The following is a 17,884-nucleotide window of genomic DNA, read 5'->3' as shown; positions in this document are numbered from 1 at the left end:
CTCCCTCTTGGCTGTCAGTCACCTTCTTCAGCTGCTTCCCCATGTGGGCTCATAGCACTCTGGGCTCGCTCCCTTTGCACTTTCTCTCTGCAACTGCTAAGTGAATGCTATATGGCACTGTAATAATAATCAGCATCTGGGGATTTCACATAGCTCTGGGAGTTGGGCTACAGAGCTGAACCATGGTGGGTTTAAATTTTTGGAAGAGCAGCCAAATTGGAAGAGCTCTGCAAATCCTGCACAGTCCTAGGCTGAGCATCTGCAGGTGGTGAGTCAGATCCGCATCTCAGTTAGGTGGAGCTGGGGAAAGTATTATCAATTTAAACCTTGCACAGAAACATGGTTTAACAGCTCCCTGCCTGCAGTTCGATCTCTTTAATGAACATAAGCATAGATCAGAGTGAGGCGGAAGCTGAAAAACTGAGATCCCAATCCAAAACATGAATGTGCCAGCATTTGGGTGTGTAGGTCTGGAGCTGGAGTCTGACTCACTTGTAAATAGGGACACTTGGCAAAACATGGATCAAGGTTCAAATTCCTGTCCCTCCAAACCTGAATAAAGATTGAAGAAATTCTGGGAACTCAGTGTTTTGGTTCTGGGCCATCTACAAGGGGTGAAGTATGTGCTTAAGCGCTTTGTTGAATAGGAAGAGACTTGAGCATGTGCTTAACGTTATTAAGTGCTTAGCTGTTTTTTGTTGAATCAGGGCCGCTGGCTTTTAAAGTCAATACTAACCCCTTAGGCTGCATCTGAAAGGATTTGGAAAAGAAGTGGCATCCAGATACTGCTGGATGTTTGACTGCTCTGCATTCCTGCTTTGAAGGCTTGTTCCTCTGAACCTGCCCTCATTGCTATTCCAAATCAACTAAATGACTTGTCCCTGTCTACCAGGTGATTATGAAGCATGGGGAGTTATGGACATTTAACACATACTCTGGCACAACTCCTGGAGAAGTTCAGCTGTCCTGCAGTTTCCATCAGTGATCTTAAGGCAGCATAGCAGTACAGGATGTCAAAGTGTGATGCTGTTTTGCTGGCTCAACTGAAGAGGCACATTGCAGACCTTCTGATGTCCTCTTTTTGGCAGCTGCTGTGCTGCTCCTTGTAACCAGCTCCTCCTTGCTGTGAGAGCCCCTGAAGTCAGTTTGATTAAAAGGAAAGGGTGATCATGAGATGGCTCCCTGCGGATTGCAAGGGTTAGGAAGTGATCACAGGAACACAGCTGTCTGATCTGTCACCAACAGCAGGGAACAGAGTTGCTGCAGGCAGTGAACTTTTCAGCCAGCGTAAATGCTGCTGGGAAGGGGATGTCCCCGAAAGCCTGCAACAAGAGGATGGATATTAACCTCGCCCACTGAAATAGCATTAGTTTCACAAGAGCTGGAAATGGTAAGCAGCGCTTGAGAGAGATGAGACTCTGAAAGAAGTGGGGAAAATAGCAACTTTTCCTGCTTTACAGGTGAAAGATTGTCTGAGACCAGGATGAAAATAGATGGAAACCTTACGCACAGATGAAAGGCTTGAAATGAAATACATTATGCATGAGACTAGCAGTTGGAATCTGAGAGCCACTTGGAGGTAATCGTCTGAAAAGCAGGAACAGTTCTGGGCAACAATTTCAGCCTATTGCAGAGGCACCAAAATGGTTACCAGAAACCAGGTTTCCTTCTAAAGGAAAGACAAACTTAAAATCACAGGACTGGAGTGGGACTCTGCAGACAAACCAGCTGCAGCCCTCCCTCCCATGTGTCTTCTCCCGGGTCTGGAGGGACAGGCAGGCTGGCTGCTGAGTCGGTCTTGGGACAGGGCTGGCAGTGCTGTCCCATGACTACCAGTACCATATAAAAAAGAGGCTTTGATTTGCAATGATGACATCTTTTGAAACTAAATAACTTCCTCAGTGCTGCCTTGCTGTTGTAGGCTACTTTTCTTAAAGAACTAAATTAAATAAATGAATAAATGTTCCTGTCTGCACATCTGATGCTAATACCGGAAATGTTGATGCAAAGATGCAGCATGCCCTGAATCAACAGCTCAGCTGTGAGATTCAGATTAAAGTTTTGGGTCAATAATTTCTGGAAATCGAAATGCCATTCTTTTCTCTTGTAGGTTTTCAGATGCCTGGGTTGGTAGGAAATGTGTTCTTTCAGGAAAAAGCCTTCATTAAAGGAGTTCTTCATTAAAGAAGATTAAAAAGTAATATTTCTTCTTAAACCAACATTGATAAGAGGCTCAATACTCAAAAAAATGATGGGACAATGAAAACAGCAGAGATTCAGGTACCATTGCAGGTCAGTTTTCATTTGAATTTAAAGCCAGCTTTTCATGTGTGGCAGCGTCTCAGCTCAGGTTTTAGGTTAAGGCTCAGAGACTGACAGCAAGTCCCTCTGGAGCCCTATCTGTTCCAGTTCAGATCCTGCTGTTTATGTGTCGTGGGCTCCACGACTGCACAACTGACCTTCCAAGTTTTATGGGACTCACTGATGCAAAGCCTGGAGCCAGTGACACCTTCCTTCTTCAGGCACGTGCCTTAAGCAGCAAGAGGTCCGTGTTTGTTCTCCCTTTCTCCCTACCACAGTGGAAAGTGAATTATTTCAGGCAAAGAGATTTATGTTGCTTTTTTGTTTTGTTTTGTTTTTTTTTAGTGGCTCCTTGACCTGTTGTTATTATACACTAAGGAGACTCACTCCTGTTAACCTTCTGAGTATGGAAAACCAGCAGGGAGACAATGTGTGGAGATAAAGCTTAACATTTTAGGCTAAATTGTTAAATGCAAAATCAAGTTCTTAGATGCAAACGGGATGGTGAGATAGTGAAAGCAAAGTGATGCACTGAGGACCAATACAACCACAAGGTCTTTTGAGCCTTTTTTCTTTACATGTGATATCTCCTGGCTTAAAGGGAGAATCAAAAGGAATTGCAGCAAAAGTCATAGACAACAACTGCTTGCTGATGAGGGAGAAAGAAAGAAAAAAAACAAGATCAGAAAAAGTCACTTGGAGTAGTCCAGGTCTGACTTCATTTGAACAGCATCTGTGAGCCTGCAGAGGGAATGCAGTCCCCATCAGTCAGCATTAGAACATGATGTATTAGGTGATTTGCTAAAAAGCTGGTAAAGTTTCTTTATGTTGAACAATGAGGTGGGTAGCTTCAAGCTCTGCTTCTTGTCAGCTGTGAACATCATCAGCAATGCTGGTTTGTTTAAATCCATATTCCCCCTCCCCATGCTGTCCTTATCAGACCCTCTCTTATCCTTAAAACAGAGGTAAAAATGGACCTGATCTTGCCTTTCCACCTTTTCCATTCATTTCTCTCACAAGTCTTCTCTAATCTAGGAGCTTGAAGCAAGCCTGGCATTTCCTTTTCCAGTTTGACACCTGTCACAGGCAGTAGGCATTGCTGGAGCAGCACTGAGAGACCTTCCTGGGCTTGGGGCTCACCAGCCCCCCCGAGGTTCAGCATTGCTCTGTCTGCTTTGTCAAGCAGAAGAGGGTCTTTCATGGCCTTGAGGAGCACCACACCTTTTAGGGCAGCACTGGGTGATTCAAAGTCATTCCTCTTCCTGATTCAACAGATGAGCTTCTGTCTGCAAAAACGAATGTCTTTGCATGGCTCAGAGTCTGACAGGAATGTCTGGAGAAGTTCTAATGTTGCTTCCTCACAAGCAGCTGTTATTTGCATCCTCTTCCATGGCCTCCTGTATGACTTCTTGTTTTTCAAACAGTCTATCCTTCCTTCCACGCTCCCCCTGGATGGAGCTTATTGCTGGAGGGTTTCCTGCTCTTGTCTCTTCATTCCTGTACATCTCTGCCTTATCAGTGTGCCAGAGCAACTGTTCATACTTAAAAGTGGATCACTGAAATATCTGGGTTAAGAAAAAGGAAAGAAAAGGTTATCTTTTTTTAACTCAAATCAGGGTAGCAATCAGTTTTCCAGCCACGGTCCCTGCACAGCTGATGGGGTGATGATCTGCATCAGAGGAAGAGCCAAATGTAGGAAATGCACAAACTAATAGTCAAAAGCAGGGAAAGGGACAGCATTGCTGTCCTCCCTGGTTCAGTGCATGTTACCCTCTTGCACATCAGATTGGGAGAGTTATTGTAGTGACCCCATAGGAAATATCTGTCCCTTCACCTGGCACATGGGCAGTGACACTGAGGGTGATGGAAAGTGGGACTGTGTCTTTTGATGGGAGACCACAGTCAGATGAGAGTAATGGGAAACTGGACCTTGAGGGACCTAATCAAGTTGTCAATGGTTTCTAATGTAGCAATCACATGCAATTGGGTGACATGGTTTAGTGTGAGGTGTCCCTGCCCATGGCATGGGGGTTGAAACTCGATGATCTTAAGGTCCTTTCCAACCCTAACTATTCTATGATTCTATGATTCACTGGCAGTTTTTGCCATAACAATACAAACATGGTAATGTTTTGACATGCTGGAATAGTGCTTGTCATCTGAATATTGTGAGGTTTTGTTAAAGATTCTATTCCACAGATAAGGAATTTGGCCTCTGAGTCTTATTGACAGCATGGAAATGTTCCAATGCTATATAAACACAAGGAAATAAATGTAGGCTGAAGAAGTCTGAGAAGAGTAAAATGCATCACAGGTATGCTGCAGTTACCTATCACCAGAGAAATTGGTTTTGTTTGACAAAAGATGGAAACACTGCCAGGATATTTTGTTTCAGTTTAGGTTATTTGCTAAATTGTTTGTGGTTAGTAATGAGCACAAGGTTCACTTGTAATAATAATGTAACCATGGTAATACAGTAACAAAAACCCAATGTCAGTCTGATTTGCTGATAAGATTTATACCCTATTATATTATCCAATGCAATTAAGAAATCCTTAGAAAATTAACATTAGAATAGATTAAAATAAAGTGTCAGAGGCATAGTGACAGCTGTGGGTCTTAACCATAGTCCCCAAGTGGATCTTTTGGGGTAACATATCACCCTTCCTCCAATGGGCTGTGTTACAATAAGCAAGGAAAGCAATTGCTTTCATTTTACAAACAGTGAACTGCAACGTTCCACAATTTCTGCAATTTCCTGCACTCATTTAAGTGTGACTGGTCAGAAATGAACCCAGGGAAAGTAACAAGTGTTAATTGGTCTCATTTAATCTAAAGTGATTTTAATAATCAGCAGAGTTGGGAGAAGGAAAAACAAATGTACGGATGGGAATATAGGGATTTGTTCCCTGTGGGAAGAGAATGAATGGTGAGATGGGGGTCAGAAACTCTTGCCCCTTAACTATGTATGTTGGATTCCCTTCCCATTATGCTAACCACTACTTTTTTAGGGCTCTTCTTACATCACCAGAGGCAGTCATCTGCTCTTTCTTGTCTTGTAAGTTCCATGGGGCAGAAAGAATCTCTCCATTCCCTATGAATGAGTAGTGAAGGGAACAGAGTGTTTCCCACACCTAATAATATAATCATCAGAGTTGAGCCACGATAATCATAAAAGATGAGCCATTTCATAACCGCCTCTGTACCAGACAGAATTTCACCTCTCATAACATCCTAGCAACAGAGCTCCTCAATCATTGTCTCTTCTTTTTCCCTGCAGATAACTCCCTGCCTCCTCCCTTCCAATTTCTATGTTTGAGTTTAGGATGGGGAATCTGGGATTATTTGTTTTTAGAGAATTTCAGCTGATTACCCCAGTGAAGTAATAGCTTTACAAGGGAGTGTAAGAGCTGTTGCCACAAGCCAGGAGGGGAATGGAAGAGACTTAAACTCAGAGGTTTTAGACTCAGATACTTATTTATTTTTTCATGTCAGAGTCCTATTACGTAGCCCTTGCTAAGAGTTTAGAGTTGTTCGGTTTGCTGAGATAGGGGCCTCCACAGGTTGTCCAGTCATAGCTAATCTGGGCATTGGGACCTCCCTCTTATCTCACAGACAGGTTTTCACTAGGATGATCGACTGCAGTGTGACTGAGTCTTAGTCTCTTATTCCTTCTGTGCTTAAAATATGCTTTACTTGAAGATGATACCAAGCAGAAGCACCTTTTCTCCATATTCTCACCTTACTGTCCTCTTCTGGTTCTTTCATCTGTATTCCACCACCTATGGCCCGACTTTTTTCTTATGGATTCTTTATTTTGTTCTTTTCTGAGCAATGTCTTCCTGAGTAAATTAGAGAGACTGATTTTCTGATCATTCTCTTTGGTCTTTCTGCTGCCTTCAAACCCTGCTTTTCTGAGCTCTCTCTCCCTTGTCCCCATGACCTACACTGTGCTGAGCTGCATCCTGGTTCTGGAATAGTTTTCTGGAGCCCTCCCCTCACTCATGATGTCTTTGATCACACCTTGTTTTCCTTCTGTTATTCACATAATTTGACTTCTCTTGCTGGCTGCACTTGCATATCTTCTCCCATGCTGTCCAGCCACCTCATTCCTACTTCTTCTCTGGCACATTGTTACCCCTTCATCTATGGGGTTAAACCTGAGCTCCTTCAGATGCCCCTTCCCTTCCTCTTTGCTGATCCTAGGTGCACAGTGAGTCTGTTTCAGCCAAAGCTGCATTCTTCTCTCCATGTGAGGTAGGCAGTTGACTGTTTTGGCAGTTCCTGTGTTTCTTTTCCTTCCTGGAACTGATGCGCTGAAGGATGAACACAGAAATGTCATCAAGGAGTACAGGAGATGAGCAACATCTCATAGTCTTCAGAGTGGGAGAGATGACTTGGGAGGGAGGAACTGGACCAAAATCCATCACATGGTAAGTGGCAAAATAAATAAATCTCGACATTAAGGCAGATTTTTGTTGTTTTATTTTTGAAGCAACATCTACATTGCACAGTACACAGCAGCACAGAAACAGTTGAAATAGCTTTGCATAAATATTGCATGAAGCTTTGTGTACAAATGCATACAAGGCACAGAGGTACATGAAAATCTGGCTAAAAAGGGTGAAGGAAAAAGTGGGAGCTTTCTGCTTCCATACCTGGGGAGCTTCTAGTACCTGCTTGGGAATTTACCTCCACATTGCAACACCGCTTTCAGCATAAACATGTTGAGAAGGTGTTGTGTGCCAAGCTCCACACTGGAAAAAAAAGACTTAGAATAGGTTTTTAGGTCAACAGGGTGGCCATACGTTGTTGGGCAAGAGCTGAATCTATTTTTGGGCCTTTCATAGGCCCAGATACATATGATAAGTAAGGAGACAGTGGTTCAGTATGGGACTTGGGTTTTATTTCCAGTTTTGCTTAGCAACCTCCGTCATCTTTTGCCTTTGGAGCATCACTTGTCCTTTCAGTGTTTGTCAGCTCCTCCTGCGGCTGCAATTTCATGGTCTCTTGAATCTGGCAGGATGACATTGCTCCCCAGACAAGTGTCCCTGCCTTCTTGGGCTGCTTATTCCTATGATGCCTCTCTCCCCTCCCTATTTCTATGATGCCTCTCTCTCCTCCCTATTTCTGGCACATACATCTGCATCTCCACCCGCAGCTAGAAGAGCACAGCAGGCATGGATGTGCTGAGCAGTATGGCTCTGCCGAGGACCAGCCACCCATACTGCATGTATTTCAGAGGTGTTACTTTGGACTAGCTGTGCTCACAGACCTAATGTGGGAGGCTTTAGGTGTGCTCCCTTCTTCTCCTTTTGTTTTATCCCAGATAAATACAGTTAATTTGTTCTCAAATCCCTCTGCAAAGTGAATCACAGCAGGGTGAGCTGGAATGACCTAGAGAGTTGGTTCAAAAAGGCACTCCTAACCCAAACTAAAAATATTAACAGAGATGCACTGTGCTGACAGGGCTGTGTGGTGAACCAGCACTGGGAAGAGATCAAAAGCAAAAAAGCAATGGAGCTAGCTTTAGTTGCGACCATCCTCTGGGCTAATGCATGTGGCCTCATCTACATTTGGGCCAGTATTTGGGAGGGCCTGAGAGCTGGTTATAAATGGCAGGAGGAAAAGGGATCTCTTCTTTTTTGGAGAGTACATTGGTTTAGAAAGACTGTGAAATAATGATCTGTATCAGGTTCTTGGAACAAGGATCAACACCAACAACAGATAAAAGTAGGTGTAAGGCACACTGTATTGTCTACTGCAAACAGCATGGGAGTGGGGAGACAAATTTCATCTGAGACCTTTCAGGACCACAAACACTTCTAATCTTCTGAGGAATAGAGAGAGAATGGGGAAGAACATTTCATTGTGCTCATGTCAGTGAGAGCTGCTGTATGATGGACTCATATCTTTCCAAACAAACCCTGTATTGTGAAGGGCTCACTCAATGCTTTCTTCTTTCTCTTCCATTCTCTCCCCATCAGAACATCCCTGCAGTTCAGCTTTAGCTGTATTTTGATACTAACATTTTTCTGTTTTTCTTTGGCATCTGCGTATCCTCCTGCCCTCTTTTCCAATTGAAAGCCTAATTGCAGATCCCCTGCTGCAGTTAGTGTACATGCTGTACGAAGTTCACTTCATTTATGGCTTTTTTGGCTAGTCGACTCAAGCAGGCTTTGAAGCAACACCTTGCTAGTATGTTAATCCTTATGCCTTCGCCACGGTCAGCACCCTGGTGCAAGGACTGCCATGTTCTCCTCTGCTTCCACTTTTCCCTGTTCTCTCCTTACACCCTTACCCCTTCATGCCGGACTTTCCCCCCCCGCCCCGCCCCATTATTTATGGCCCCGTTTCGGACGTGTCGGGCTGTACAAGCAACACGACACCCCTGCGTGCTGCCGGCGGTCCCTGACTGCCGTGCGGGGCTGCTGAGGTTGTGGCTGGAGTTTTTGGAGAGGTCACTGGGTAGCACGCCCGAGTACCCCACCTTCCTGCACCCGGCCAGGCGCGGCGGGGGGACGACGAAGCGCGGAGTGGAAGAAGGAGGAGGGGAAGCAGAGCGAGTAGGAAGGCGACCGCGGGCGTGGAGCCGCCGGCGGGCGGGGAGGGGAGGGAAAGGAGGGGAGGGAAGGCGGGCGCGGGGCGGCGGTGGGCGGGCGCGGCAGCAGCCGGGGAGGGAGCCGGGCGCCCCGCGGCCCATTCGCGACCGGCGGCGGTGGCGGCAGCGCGGCCGTCGGAGGCGCTTGGCCCCCCGCGGGCAGGGCCTGTCAGCGCCGGCTGCCCCCTCCGCTGCGATGAAGGCGAGCCCGGCGGCAGCCGCCGCGGCGGCAGCGGGGCAGGCGGGAGGACCGCGGGAGCCCGATGCGCGCTGGCGGGAGAAGGGCGAAGCGGAGGCGGAGCGGCAGCGCACCCGGGAGCGGCTGGAGGCCACGCTGGCCGGGCTGGGCGAGCTGGAATACCTGAGGCAGCGGCAGGAGCTGCTGGTGAAGAGCCTCCTGCTGCGGCGTTCGGCGGGCGCGGGCGGGCGCGGGGAGCCGCCGGGCGAGGGGCCGCCGCCGCGCAGCCTGGAGGAGAAGTTCCTGGAGGAGAACATCCTCCTCCTGCGGCGGCAGCTGGTGAGCGGGGGGCGGTGAGGGGTGCCGGGGCTGCGGGGAGCAGGGCGGGCGCGCCTCGTCGCGGTGTCTTCCAGGCGGTGTGATCCGCGCGGGGACGGGGCCGCTCCCCGAGGGGTGCGTGCACATGCCGCTGTCACACCGGCACCGCGTCCCCGCCGCCCGCCTGCACGGTGCAGGTGAGGCGGCGGGGAGCGGCCGTTGCCCGGGGACGAGCCGCCGCGGGCTTGGGGGAAGCGGTGGCAAATCGGTGGCAGCCGGATTTTGCCGGCGTTTTGGTTGTGGCTTCGCAGCTCCCCGTCGGTTTCCAGAGCCAGGCCGGCGGCCCAACTTCCATTCAAGGCAAGAGAGGCACTGCCGTGTCCTTGAATGGAAGTTGGGAGCTCCTGGGTCGCGGCACCGAAAGCCCCGGCACGGGCACGATCCAGCCCCTAAAATAAGGGATGCTTTTGTTGAAGGACGCGCTTTGTAGCTGGTGTGGGAAGAGATGGAGAGCGGCATGAAGCGGCAGATCATTTTTCAATGAACATAGCGTACAGCTGTGCCTGGTGGTCTTTGTGCACGGCTCAGCATTTGCTTTCACGCAGGAAGAAGTTGGATTGCGTGATTTATTTGCTTGATTTCTCCCCCTTCCCCCCCCCCTTTTTTTTTTTTCCCCTCTCCTTGTTAGCCTTTTGGTTTAGTTAATTTAGGATTAGTTCCTTCTCGAAATTATAAGAATAAATGATTTTTCTGTTGAGAAGGGGCTGGGTGCCGACGAGCTGTAGTGAAGGACCAGGAGATCATTACTCAAAAAGATCCAACCCAACCCCCCTAAAACCTGGGGGTTGTGGTAGCACTTTAATTTGTGCACTTGACATTGTAGATTGGAACCAGATGGGGTGCTCGGAGGAGGAGGAGGGGGCACTGGTGGCAGTAGGTGGCGCGGTGAGTTACCGCTGGAACCCACCACCTCTGCCAGCCTGGCTTCCAGCAAGCTCTCCGGTCCCCCCCGAAATGTGGGAGAAGACCTGGGATCGCCCCTTTGGTTCTCCAAGGATGGTGTTAAATGCCAGCACATCTTAAAACAGTGTTGCTAATACTGTTAGCATTTGCTTTCCCTTTGCCCGAGGACTGGCCCACTGCAGGGGAAGGGTTGTCCTGGATTTAATGGGTTTAGAACCAGTCTGGTTACGAGCATCAAAACTCTTTGCAATGAGCATATCAGAGCACCGCTAGGCACTGATCGAATGATGCACTGACTAAAAAAAAAAGAGATAAACCTTCCTCCTGCTTCCCTCACTTTCCCCAAAGCCAGAACAATTAAAGTGTATGAAGCTACAGAGATGATGGATAAGCAACATTATAATACACACAGGGAAACTGATTGTGTTGACCGTGGGTTAATGAGTGCCTTACAGAATCATTTCTTATTGCTTATTTTATGTCATCAAATTACCTTCAGAAATAGTCTTAAAATTCATCTCAGAGCAATTTTATGCAATTATAATGGGTGAAGAGGAAGAATTACTCTTCCTTCCTGCTGCACGGCAAAACTAATAAATGGGCTGTGATCCCAGCCCTAGGAATCTTGCTGTCTGGTAGACTCTAAGCTTGTAATGTGCAGCAGAACAAGGCGGTTCCCACAGTACAGGCACTTGTTGGCAGAGATGTTTCGTCTCATTGTGTGAGCAGATGTGATCTTTGACTAACATCACTGTGGTGATGAACATCCCCTATTACACTGGCAGTGCTGTCCTTTCACCCAAGTAGCCCGCTTCACATGCTCAGGCCTGGTTTGGCCATATCATATGATATAGCTTTGTTGTTACAGCTGTGGTCCTGCAAAGGAGTGCTTTGCCAACACAAGTGTGTTGGTTTTTGTAAATTATGGAGCGTGCTCCTTATGTAGAACTGGCTGGAAAAGACTGCAATGAAGTGCCTGCATAATTCTTCAGTTAAGTATTTACCCAGAGCATTTGCCTAGAATTTTAGGGCTTTGTTCTGTTTTGGTTTTCTGTTTTGTTTCTTTTTTGTTTATTGGTTGTTTTTTTTTAATAAAAGGATATTGTCAAAGTATTTCCACGATGCTCAGATGGAGAGGGCTGATCGGCTTTGGACTCCCTTCATGTCTGCCCCACTGATGGAGCTGATGGTTTTTGTCTTGTTTCCAGAACTGCTTGAGGAGGAGGGACGCTGGCCTATTAAATCAGTTACAAGAGCTGGATAAGCAAATAAGTGATCTCCGCCTGGACGTGGAAAAAACAACAGATGAACACCTTGAGACAGACAGTCGTCCAAGTTCAGGTAAGGCAGATATTCATGAAAATGGAGCCTCCCTTGGTACTTGGAATTAAACTGGCTGTAGTTTTCAGTATTACAACAGTAAACATCTGTTGCATGTTCACCTACTAGCAAAAATCACCTAACACTGGAAAGGCTGCTGTTTGTAGACAACATATTCAGAGGAGCACTTCAAGCTTAATTAGACTTTTAGTGTTTGGGATATGTTTTTTTCAAGGTCACTCACAAGTTAATTCAAAAAGTTCTAATTGTCCCGTGTATTAGGAAGGACGCTTCAGGGAAAATGATGAAAGGAAGCACCACCAGCAGGAGGAAGATGTCAAAATTGATGTTACAGCCAGAAAGAAACAGTGAATAAACAATTTGATCCCCCTATATTGAATTTCATCCCATTGTAATTGTGTTGAAGCCAGTAAATGGTATTTAACTATGGGGAACCTTTCCTAGAGGCATCCAGACTTGATCTGAAGACAGTAAAAAGTGGGGAATCCACCAACTTGCAATTGTTAAAACCATTGCTAATTTCTAGTCTGAATTTGACTTGTTCCAGCCATGATTTTTTTTATATGCTTTTCTCCCAGAAAGTAAGGTCTTTTTTGGTACCCAGCTTTTTCTCCTCTTCAAGGTGCTACAGAGTATAATTTCTGACTTTTTTTAATGAGCTAAACAGATCAAGTTCATTAAGTCATTTGTTTCAAGGCATTTTTCCAAGCTCTTAAATAGCTTTGTGGCCGCTTTCCAATTTTTTAGCTTTGTTTTAAGCATGCTGGATTCAAGGACTAGGCACACCATTCCAATGTCTTTCTTACTAGTGCCATATAGACTGCTGAAGTAATTTCCCTGCTGCTATTCATTAGTCTCTTAGTACATCCAGCAATCTCATTAAGTTTTTTTTGCCATATCATTAAGCTTGATTGAGCTGCTTTTCCATGCTGACTAAGTCCTTTCCAGGATTATTGTTTTTCAGGATGCATCCCCATTCTGTAGGCATGCCCTGTGTTCCTTATTCCTAAATGTACAATGTACATTTTGATTATGGTATGTCATAATTTTCTTGAGTAGTCCCAGTTTACCAGGAAATTAAATTTTCTGGGCCTACACATTATTTACCATTATTCTTCTTTTGTGTCATCCTCAAATACTGTATTTATCTCCAGAACTTTGAGGAAAATAATGGATAGCATTGGGTGCAACACTTGGGAAAAATTTTGTAGTCAAGTAGCTGGAGAGTCTGTCTTGGAAGTATAATACACTCTTAAATGAGTAGGCTGTCAGTCACAGCCTGGATCCTTTTTGCTAAAATCTGAAAACCCCTGTAGAGGTTAAAACCCCAGCCCCTGTAAAGGTTAAAAAAGAATTCAAAATTTCATATGCTAAGTAAAGTTCTGCTTTTTTACCTTTAAGTGCTTTCCTTTTAAACAGAATCCTTCATAGCAATAAGGATATTACTAAATCGTGCACTACTTTTTGGTGTGGCTGAATGAATACCCATTACTAATTGCAGTAGTGTAAGCCAACACAAATATGAGCTTAACTGCCTTTCTAAGGACACAAATGGTAACTTTGTGTAGACATAACTAATATAAATCCAAACTCTTACTTTTATAGGGTTTTATGAGCTGAGTGATGGAGCTTCTGGATCTCTCTCCAATTCATCTAACTCTGTCTTCAGTGAGTGTTTATCCAGTTGCCATTCTAGCACTTGCTTTTGCAGCCCTTTGGAGGCAACACTGCATATCTCAGATGGACGGCCTAAATCTGCAGGTATAGTAAAAGCAGGTTGAATACATTGTACTCCAGGAGGTGGCTTTGGCTTTGGAAATACTGCCTCAGGAGTATCTGGGTTGGATTAACCCTTCTTCCTTTCATTTGACGTATTATGCTCTGAAAAGATTTCAGTGCCTGTCATATACATGGGTCATGAGGCAGGACCGTTTGCCCTCTACTAGTCCAGTCTTACGTGTGAATATGGCACTAAACATCTGAAAATAACACAAAAATATGACAGCTGCTCTACCCAGTAGAGGGCAGTGGTACCTATACACATGAACATGTTAGTCAGCTGATTTCTTACAGTTCTCATGCTTTAGAAAAGCATTTCTAGTAAATAGCAATAAAGATAACTCATAGTGTCCTAATTAAAGTGACAAAGTAAGGGGCCGTTTAGGAGGTCAGGGTGCATGTCAATGTTCTTTTAGCAGTCACTTTGTCAGTTCTGATGGTCCTCAACCCCCAGGTGACCATGCTGAGGGGTGTCCTGCATTTATAGAGAATAAACAAATAGACATTGTGAGCAGGAAAAAATATTTTGTTTCTTTGGTCAAGAGCTATTGACTTTCCTTGGACACTAGGCTGAAGATATAGGCCTTAATGTGTGGGATTGTTAAATAGGAAGGCCTCCTCTGTCTGTTGTCCAGAAAGGACACTTCAGTAAGACTTTTGCGATCAATCCATATTGGTTGCAGACGTTCAAAAGCCTTAGTTCATTCTGGCTTATAGAGGATGCTTCTAACCATAGTATTTCCAATTTGCATTTTGCTCTTTAAGGTTAACTTACAGTGATTTGTTGTGAATCAAGGGCAAAATAACTCACGTTCTTCTAACTCTGAAGTGGGAGAATGCAGCCTGGGAAACATTCATTCTGAGAAGTCCTCTAAGTTATCCTTTGAGCAGCTTGAGGTAATCTAATGCTCCCCATTGTAAGGTGTATGTGATCTTCATAGGCCATACATATAAACATACACAAGGAATTCCAGCTGACTGCATTGCTGTTTTTTTTCTGTATACATCACAAATCCCTATAACTCTCATTATTCTCATATACTGTCTCACTTTTAGAGATGAAATTTCACAAGCTGGCGTGTTTCAAAGAAGTGTCAACATTTTGTCAACATTTCCTGACCCTGACATACAATTTAGGAAACATGAGAAAGCTGTGTGATGATCTGGAGGAAGTTCATGCTCCTAACCTCCCTGTTCTCCCTCTCCTGTTCACACAGGAACATCACCTCTATCAGCTAATTTCAGCGACGTCTGTGAGACCTCTTTTGAAATAAGCCTTAGATAAGTGATGAGCACTGAGTATTTGAAGATGAATGCCCTGCCTGAAGTTTCTAGCCCAAGGGTAGAAAACAGGACTGACAGTGATCTAGAAGGATCATTTAGATTGTACCTCTACCCAAGAAGACAAGGGCAACATAAACTTAAGAAAATAATAATCTTAGGTCTTGGGTGCTTCAATTGAAGCTCTGCTCCGAAGGTCCCTTACCTCCTGAGTAAGCGCCTCAGCAATCAAATCTGACTCATGCATCTTGAAACACGCTGGATTTCTCTTACAGAATTCTCTTTGCAAAGCGAAGGCTAGGATGTCAGCTGGATTGACCTGCATTCTTTGTACTTCTGAGGAAAGATGAGCCTGTTTCTCGTTCTTTAGCCTTTTATTGCTCAAAAGGAGCACCTGTTATTATTATTAGCCTTATTCTATCTATAAAATCATTCTGATGATAATAACAATAATACAATTAGTTCTGGATTTTTTCTGACCCACCATATGCTTGATAAAATCTGGAAGTGAAATTTGTCAATAATCTGAAAAAATTCATATTTTTTATGTTTGTCCTTGAGTTTAGCAAAATAAATTATAAAATTCATACATACTGAGGCTTGCAGTGAGTTTTGCAGGTGGATGTGTAACACATAATCATGAGACCCTTATAGACTTATGGTTGGCTTGAAAGTAAAATAGGAAGCTCTTAGCAACCTAGGCACAGGTTTGAACCAATGTAAATGTTCATTAGGGTTGTGATTTTTATTTTTTTTAACCATGTAGTCATATTGGAGGAAGTCTTACATAGACAGAGTTAGAATGAGTCTCAGAGAAGAATAGCGCTGCTTTTATATTGCTTGAATAACATCCCTGTTGCGAGTTTTCTAGCATTTGTATACTGCTGCTATAGTTAAAACATGGCATCGTATGTGTAGATGGGACCAACATCCTTGGTGACAGGTGAAAAACGTAGCAGAACTGTCCCTGGCAGGCTCTCTAAACATTTCTAAAATGCCTTTCAGATCTCATAGGCTGGATGGACTATAATAAGGAAGGCCAGAATGAGGACCAGCCTGCAGGCTCTGTCTGTTGCTCTTTATCCACACCGCACTCAAATTCCCTCGATGTCGTTGCAGATGTGCATCCGAAGTACCAGTGTGATTTGGTGTCTAAAAACGGGAGCGACGTCTACCGGTACCCCAGCCCCCTCCATGCGGTAGCTGTGCAGAGTCCCATGTTTCTTCTGCCCGTGACTGAAAACCCCCAGCGAGAAGAGGAGAGGTTTGATTGTGATATTAGCGACATTTGTGCCGGATCTGAAACAGACTCGGGAAAATCCGCCAATGCCTTTCTCTCACAGAGCTCCTGGCCAGTGCCATGCCCTTCCACCAGCAAGAGGATAGACAGTTACATCTTAAGCCTGGTTCAGAAAAAGACTCATGCGGTAAGGACTAACAAACCCAGGACAAGTCTCAACGCCGATCCCACCAAAGGGATCTTGAGGCATGGAAGCATGTGCGTCAGGCAGCCTGCCGGGCTGGTGCCTCATGGTAACATCATGAATCTGAAGAGCTCCAAGCAAGCAGGTTTGTCTTCTGGTGGGAGCACTGCTGTGGACCACACTGCACCTTCCCCATTAAAGCAGAGGCCGAAGGAGCTGGCTGGTGAGCAGCTGGAGAGTAGGAAGGCACCTTTGCCTGCATCTTTCCTTCCTGGCACAACAAGTGAACTTCAGAGCAAGCACCTACCACGGGGCGTCAAACCGGCACCTCCAGAGCACAACCGCAACGCAGTGGCCCCGGCCGGGGATGTCCCTAAGGAGAATGGCCAGGTCTTTGCAGCGTCTCCCAAAGAGAGCCCAGGGAAGCCTGTGGTGCTGCAGCCAGAGAACAGGATCAGCCAGCCTCCCAAAAAAGTCCTGCTGAAGAGCAGCTTGCAGGCACCTCGCTCCTCATCACCTGCTGCTGAGGAGAGGCCGGCGCTTGATTTCAAAAGCGAGGGCTCTTCCTCCCAGAGCCTGGATGATGGGTTGCTGGTGAACGCCCAGTATATCCCGGCCCAGCAGCAAAGCATGAAGCTTCACAAAGGCACCCGAAATGTCAAGATTTTGAAAAGCTCCATGCTGAAACACAGACCCCACCTTGCCAATGGGCTGGAAAATGGTTCTCAGACCTTGAGGGAGAAAACCAAGCCAGTGGGCAAGAAGTGCCGCTTTCCTGAGGAGTTGGATACAAATAAGAAACTGAAAAAGCCCTCCTCGAGGGGGAAGAGAGGCAGTGGCTTGCAGCCGGAGTCAGGTCTACAGAGTCGGCAGGCTGGTCTGCACAGATCTGCCGTCCGATCTCATGGGCATGGCCGAGAGGTTGTGGTGGCCAAGCCTAAACATAAGCGGGCTGACTACCGCCGGTGGAAGTCATCGGCGGAGATTTCCTATGAGGAGGCCCTGCGGAGGGCGAGGAGGAACCGTCGGGATGGTGTGGGGGTCTACTCACAAGTTCCCCTGCCCTACGTCAGCCCATACGCTTACGTGGCCAGCGACTCGGAGTACTCAGCAGAGTGTGAGTCCTTGTTCCACTCCACCGTGGTGGACACGAGTGAGGATGAGCAGAGCAACTACACAACAAACTGCTTTGGAGACAGTGAGTCAAGCCTGAGTGAGGTGGAGTTTGTAGGCGAGAGCACAACCACCAGTGACTCTGATGAGAGCGGGGGCCTCATCTGGTCTCAGTTTGTCCAGACACTCCCCATCCAAACGGTCACAGCGCCAGAGCTGCATGAAAATGCAGCAAAAGCCTTTGTTAAAATCAAAGCCTCACATAACCTCAAGAAGAAAATCCTCCGCTTTCGGTCGGGCTCCCTGAAGCTCATGACAACTGTCTAGTGAAGGTGACTTGGTGGAATGTATCTGCTTCTGCTTTCTGAAGCAAGGTGCTTTTGTGTATATATTTCCACAGATTTTTCTCCTTTTTTTTTTTATATACAAATATTTAAAACTTAAGGTAAATTATGTCACTTGTCTTCAGAACTTGGGTGGATACTAGTGCCTTTTATGTGGAAATAAAAGACCGTTATACTCATTTAAAAAGAAAAGAAAGGTAACACTGCCATTTCAGTGGTGAACAGCCTCCAGTGCATGGTG

General features: G+C 45.8%; 1 protein-coding gene across 4 annotated transcripts; it reads left to right on the top strand.

Annotated features, from left to right (window-relative positions):
• The first annotated feature begins 334 nt into the window (after positions 1 to 334).
• On the top strand, positions 335 to 17,717 carry DACT1 (dishevelled binding antagonist of beta catenin 1). Of its 4 annotated transcripts, none has more exons than XM_057410675.1 (5): positions 335 to 1,579; positions 2,111 to 2,292; positions 11,570 to 11,702; positions 13,308 to 13,370; positions 15,768 to 17,717. In XM_057410675.1, exons 2-5 carry the CDS (start codon positions 2,260 to 2,262, stop codon positions 17,624 to 17,626), a joined length of 2,088 nt encoding a protein of 695 aa, XP_057266658.1. In that variant the 5' UTR covers positions 335 to 1,579; positions 2,111 to 2,259; the 3' UTR covers positions 17,627 to 17,717. The 4 variants fall into 4 exon arrangements, with proteins under 4 accessions (XP_057266658.1, XP_057266656.1, XP_057266655.1 ...); XM_057410673.1 differs by having other exon boundaries at positions 743 to 1,579; positions 13,308 to 13,463; XM_057410672.1 differs by lacking the exons at positions 335 to 1,579; positions 2,111 to 2,292 and adding an exon at positions 9,004 to 9,419 and having other exon boundaries at positions 13,308 to 13,463; positions 15,882 to 17,717.
• Positions 17,718 to 17,884: the final 167 nt, after the last annotated feature.

Source organism: Pezoporus wallicus, unplaced genomic scaffold (assembly GCF_028554395.1).
Source record: "Pezoporus wallicus isolate ANWC-B61680 ecotype Strahan unplaced genomic scaffold, APGP_CSIRO_Pwel_v1 contig_8831, whole genome shotgun sequence".
NCBI classification, from domain to species: domain Eukaryota; kingdom Metazoa; phylum Chordata; class Aves; order Psittaciformes; family Psittacidae; genus Pezoporus; species Pezoporus wallicus.
The sequence above is the reverse complement of the archived record's forward strand: the minus strand, read 5'-3'. Positions and strand labels throughout refer to the sequence as shown.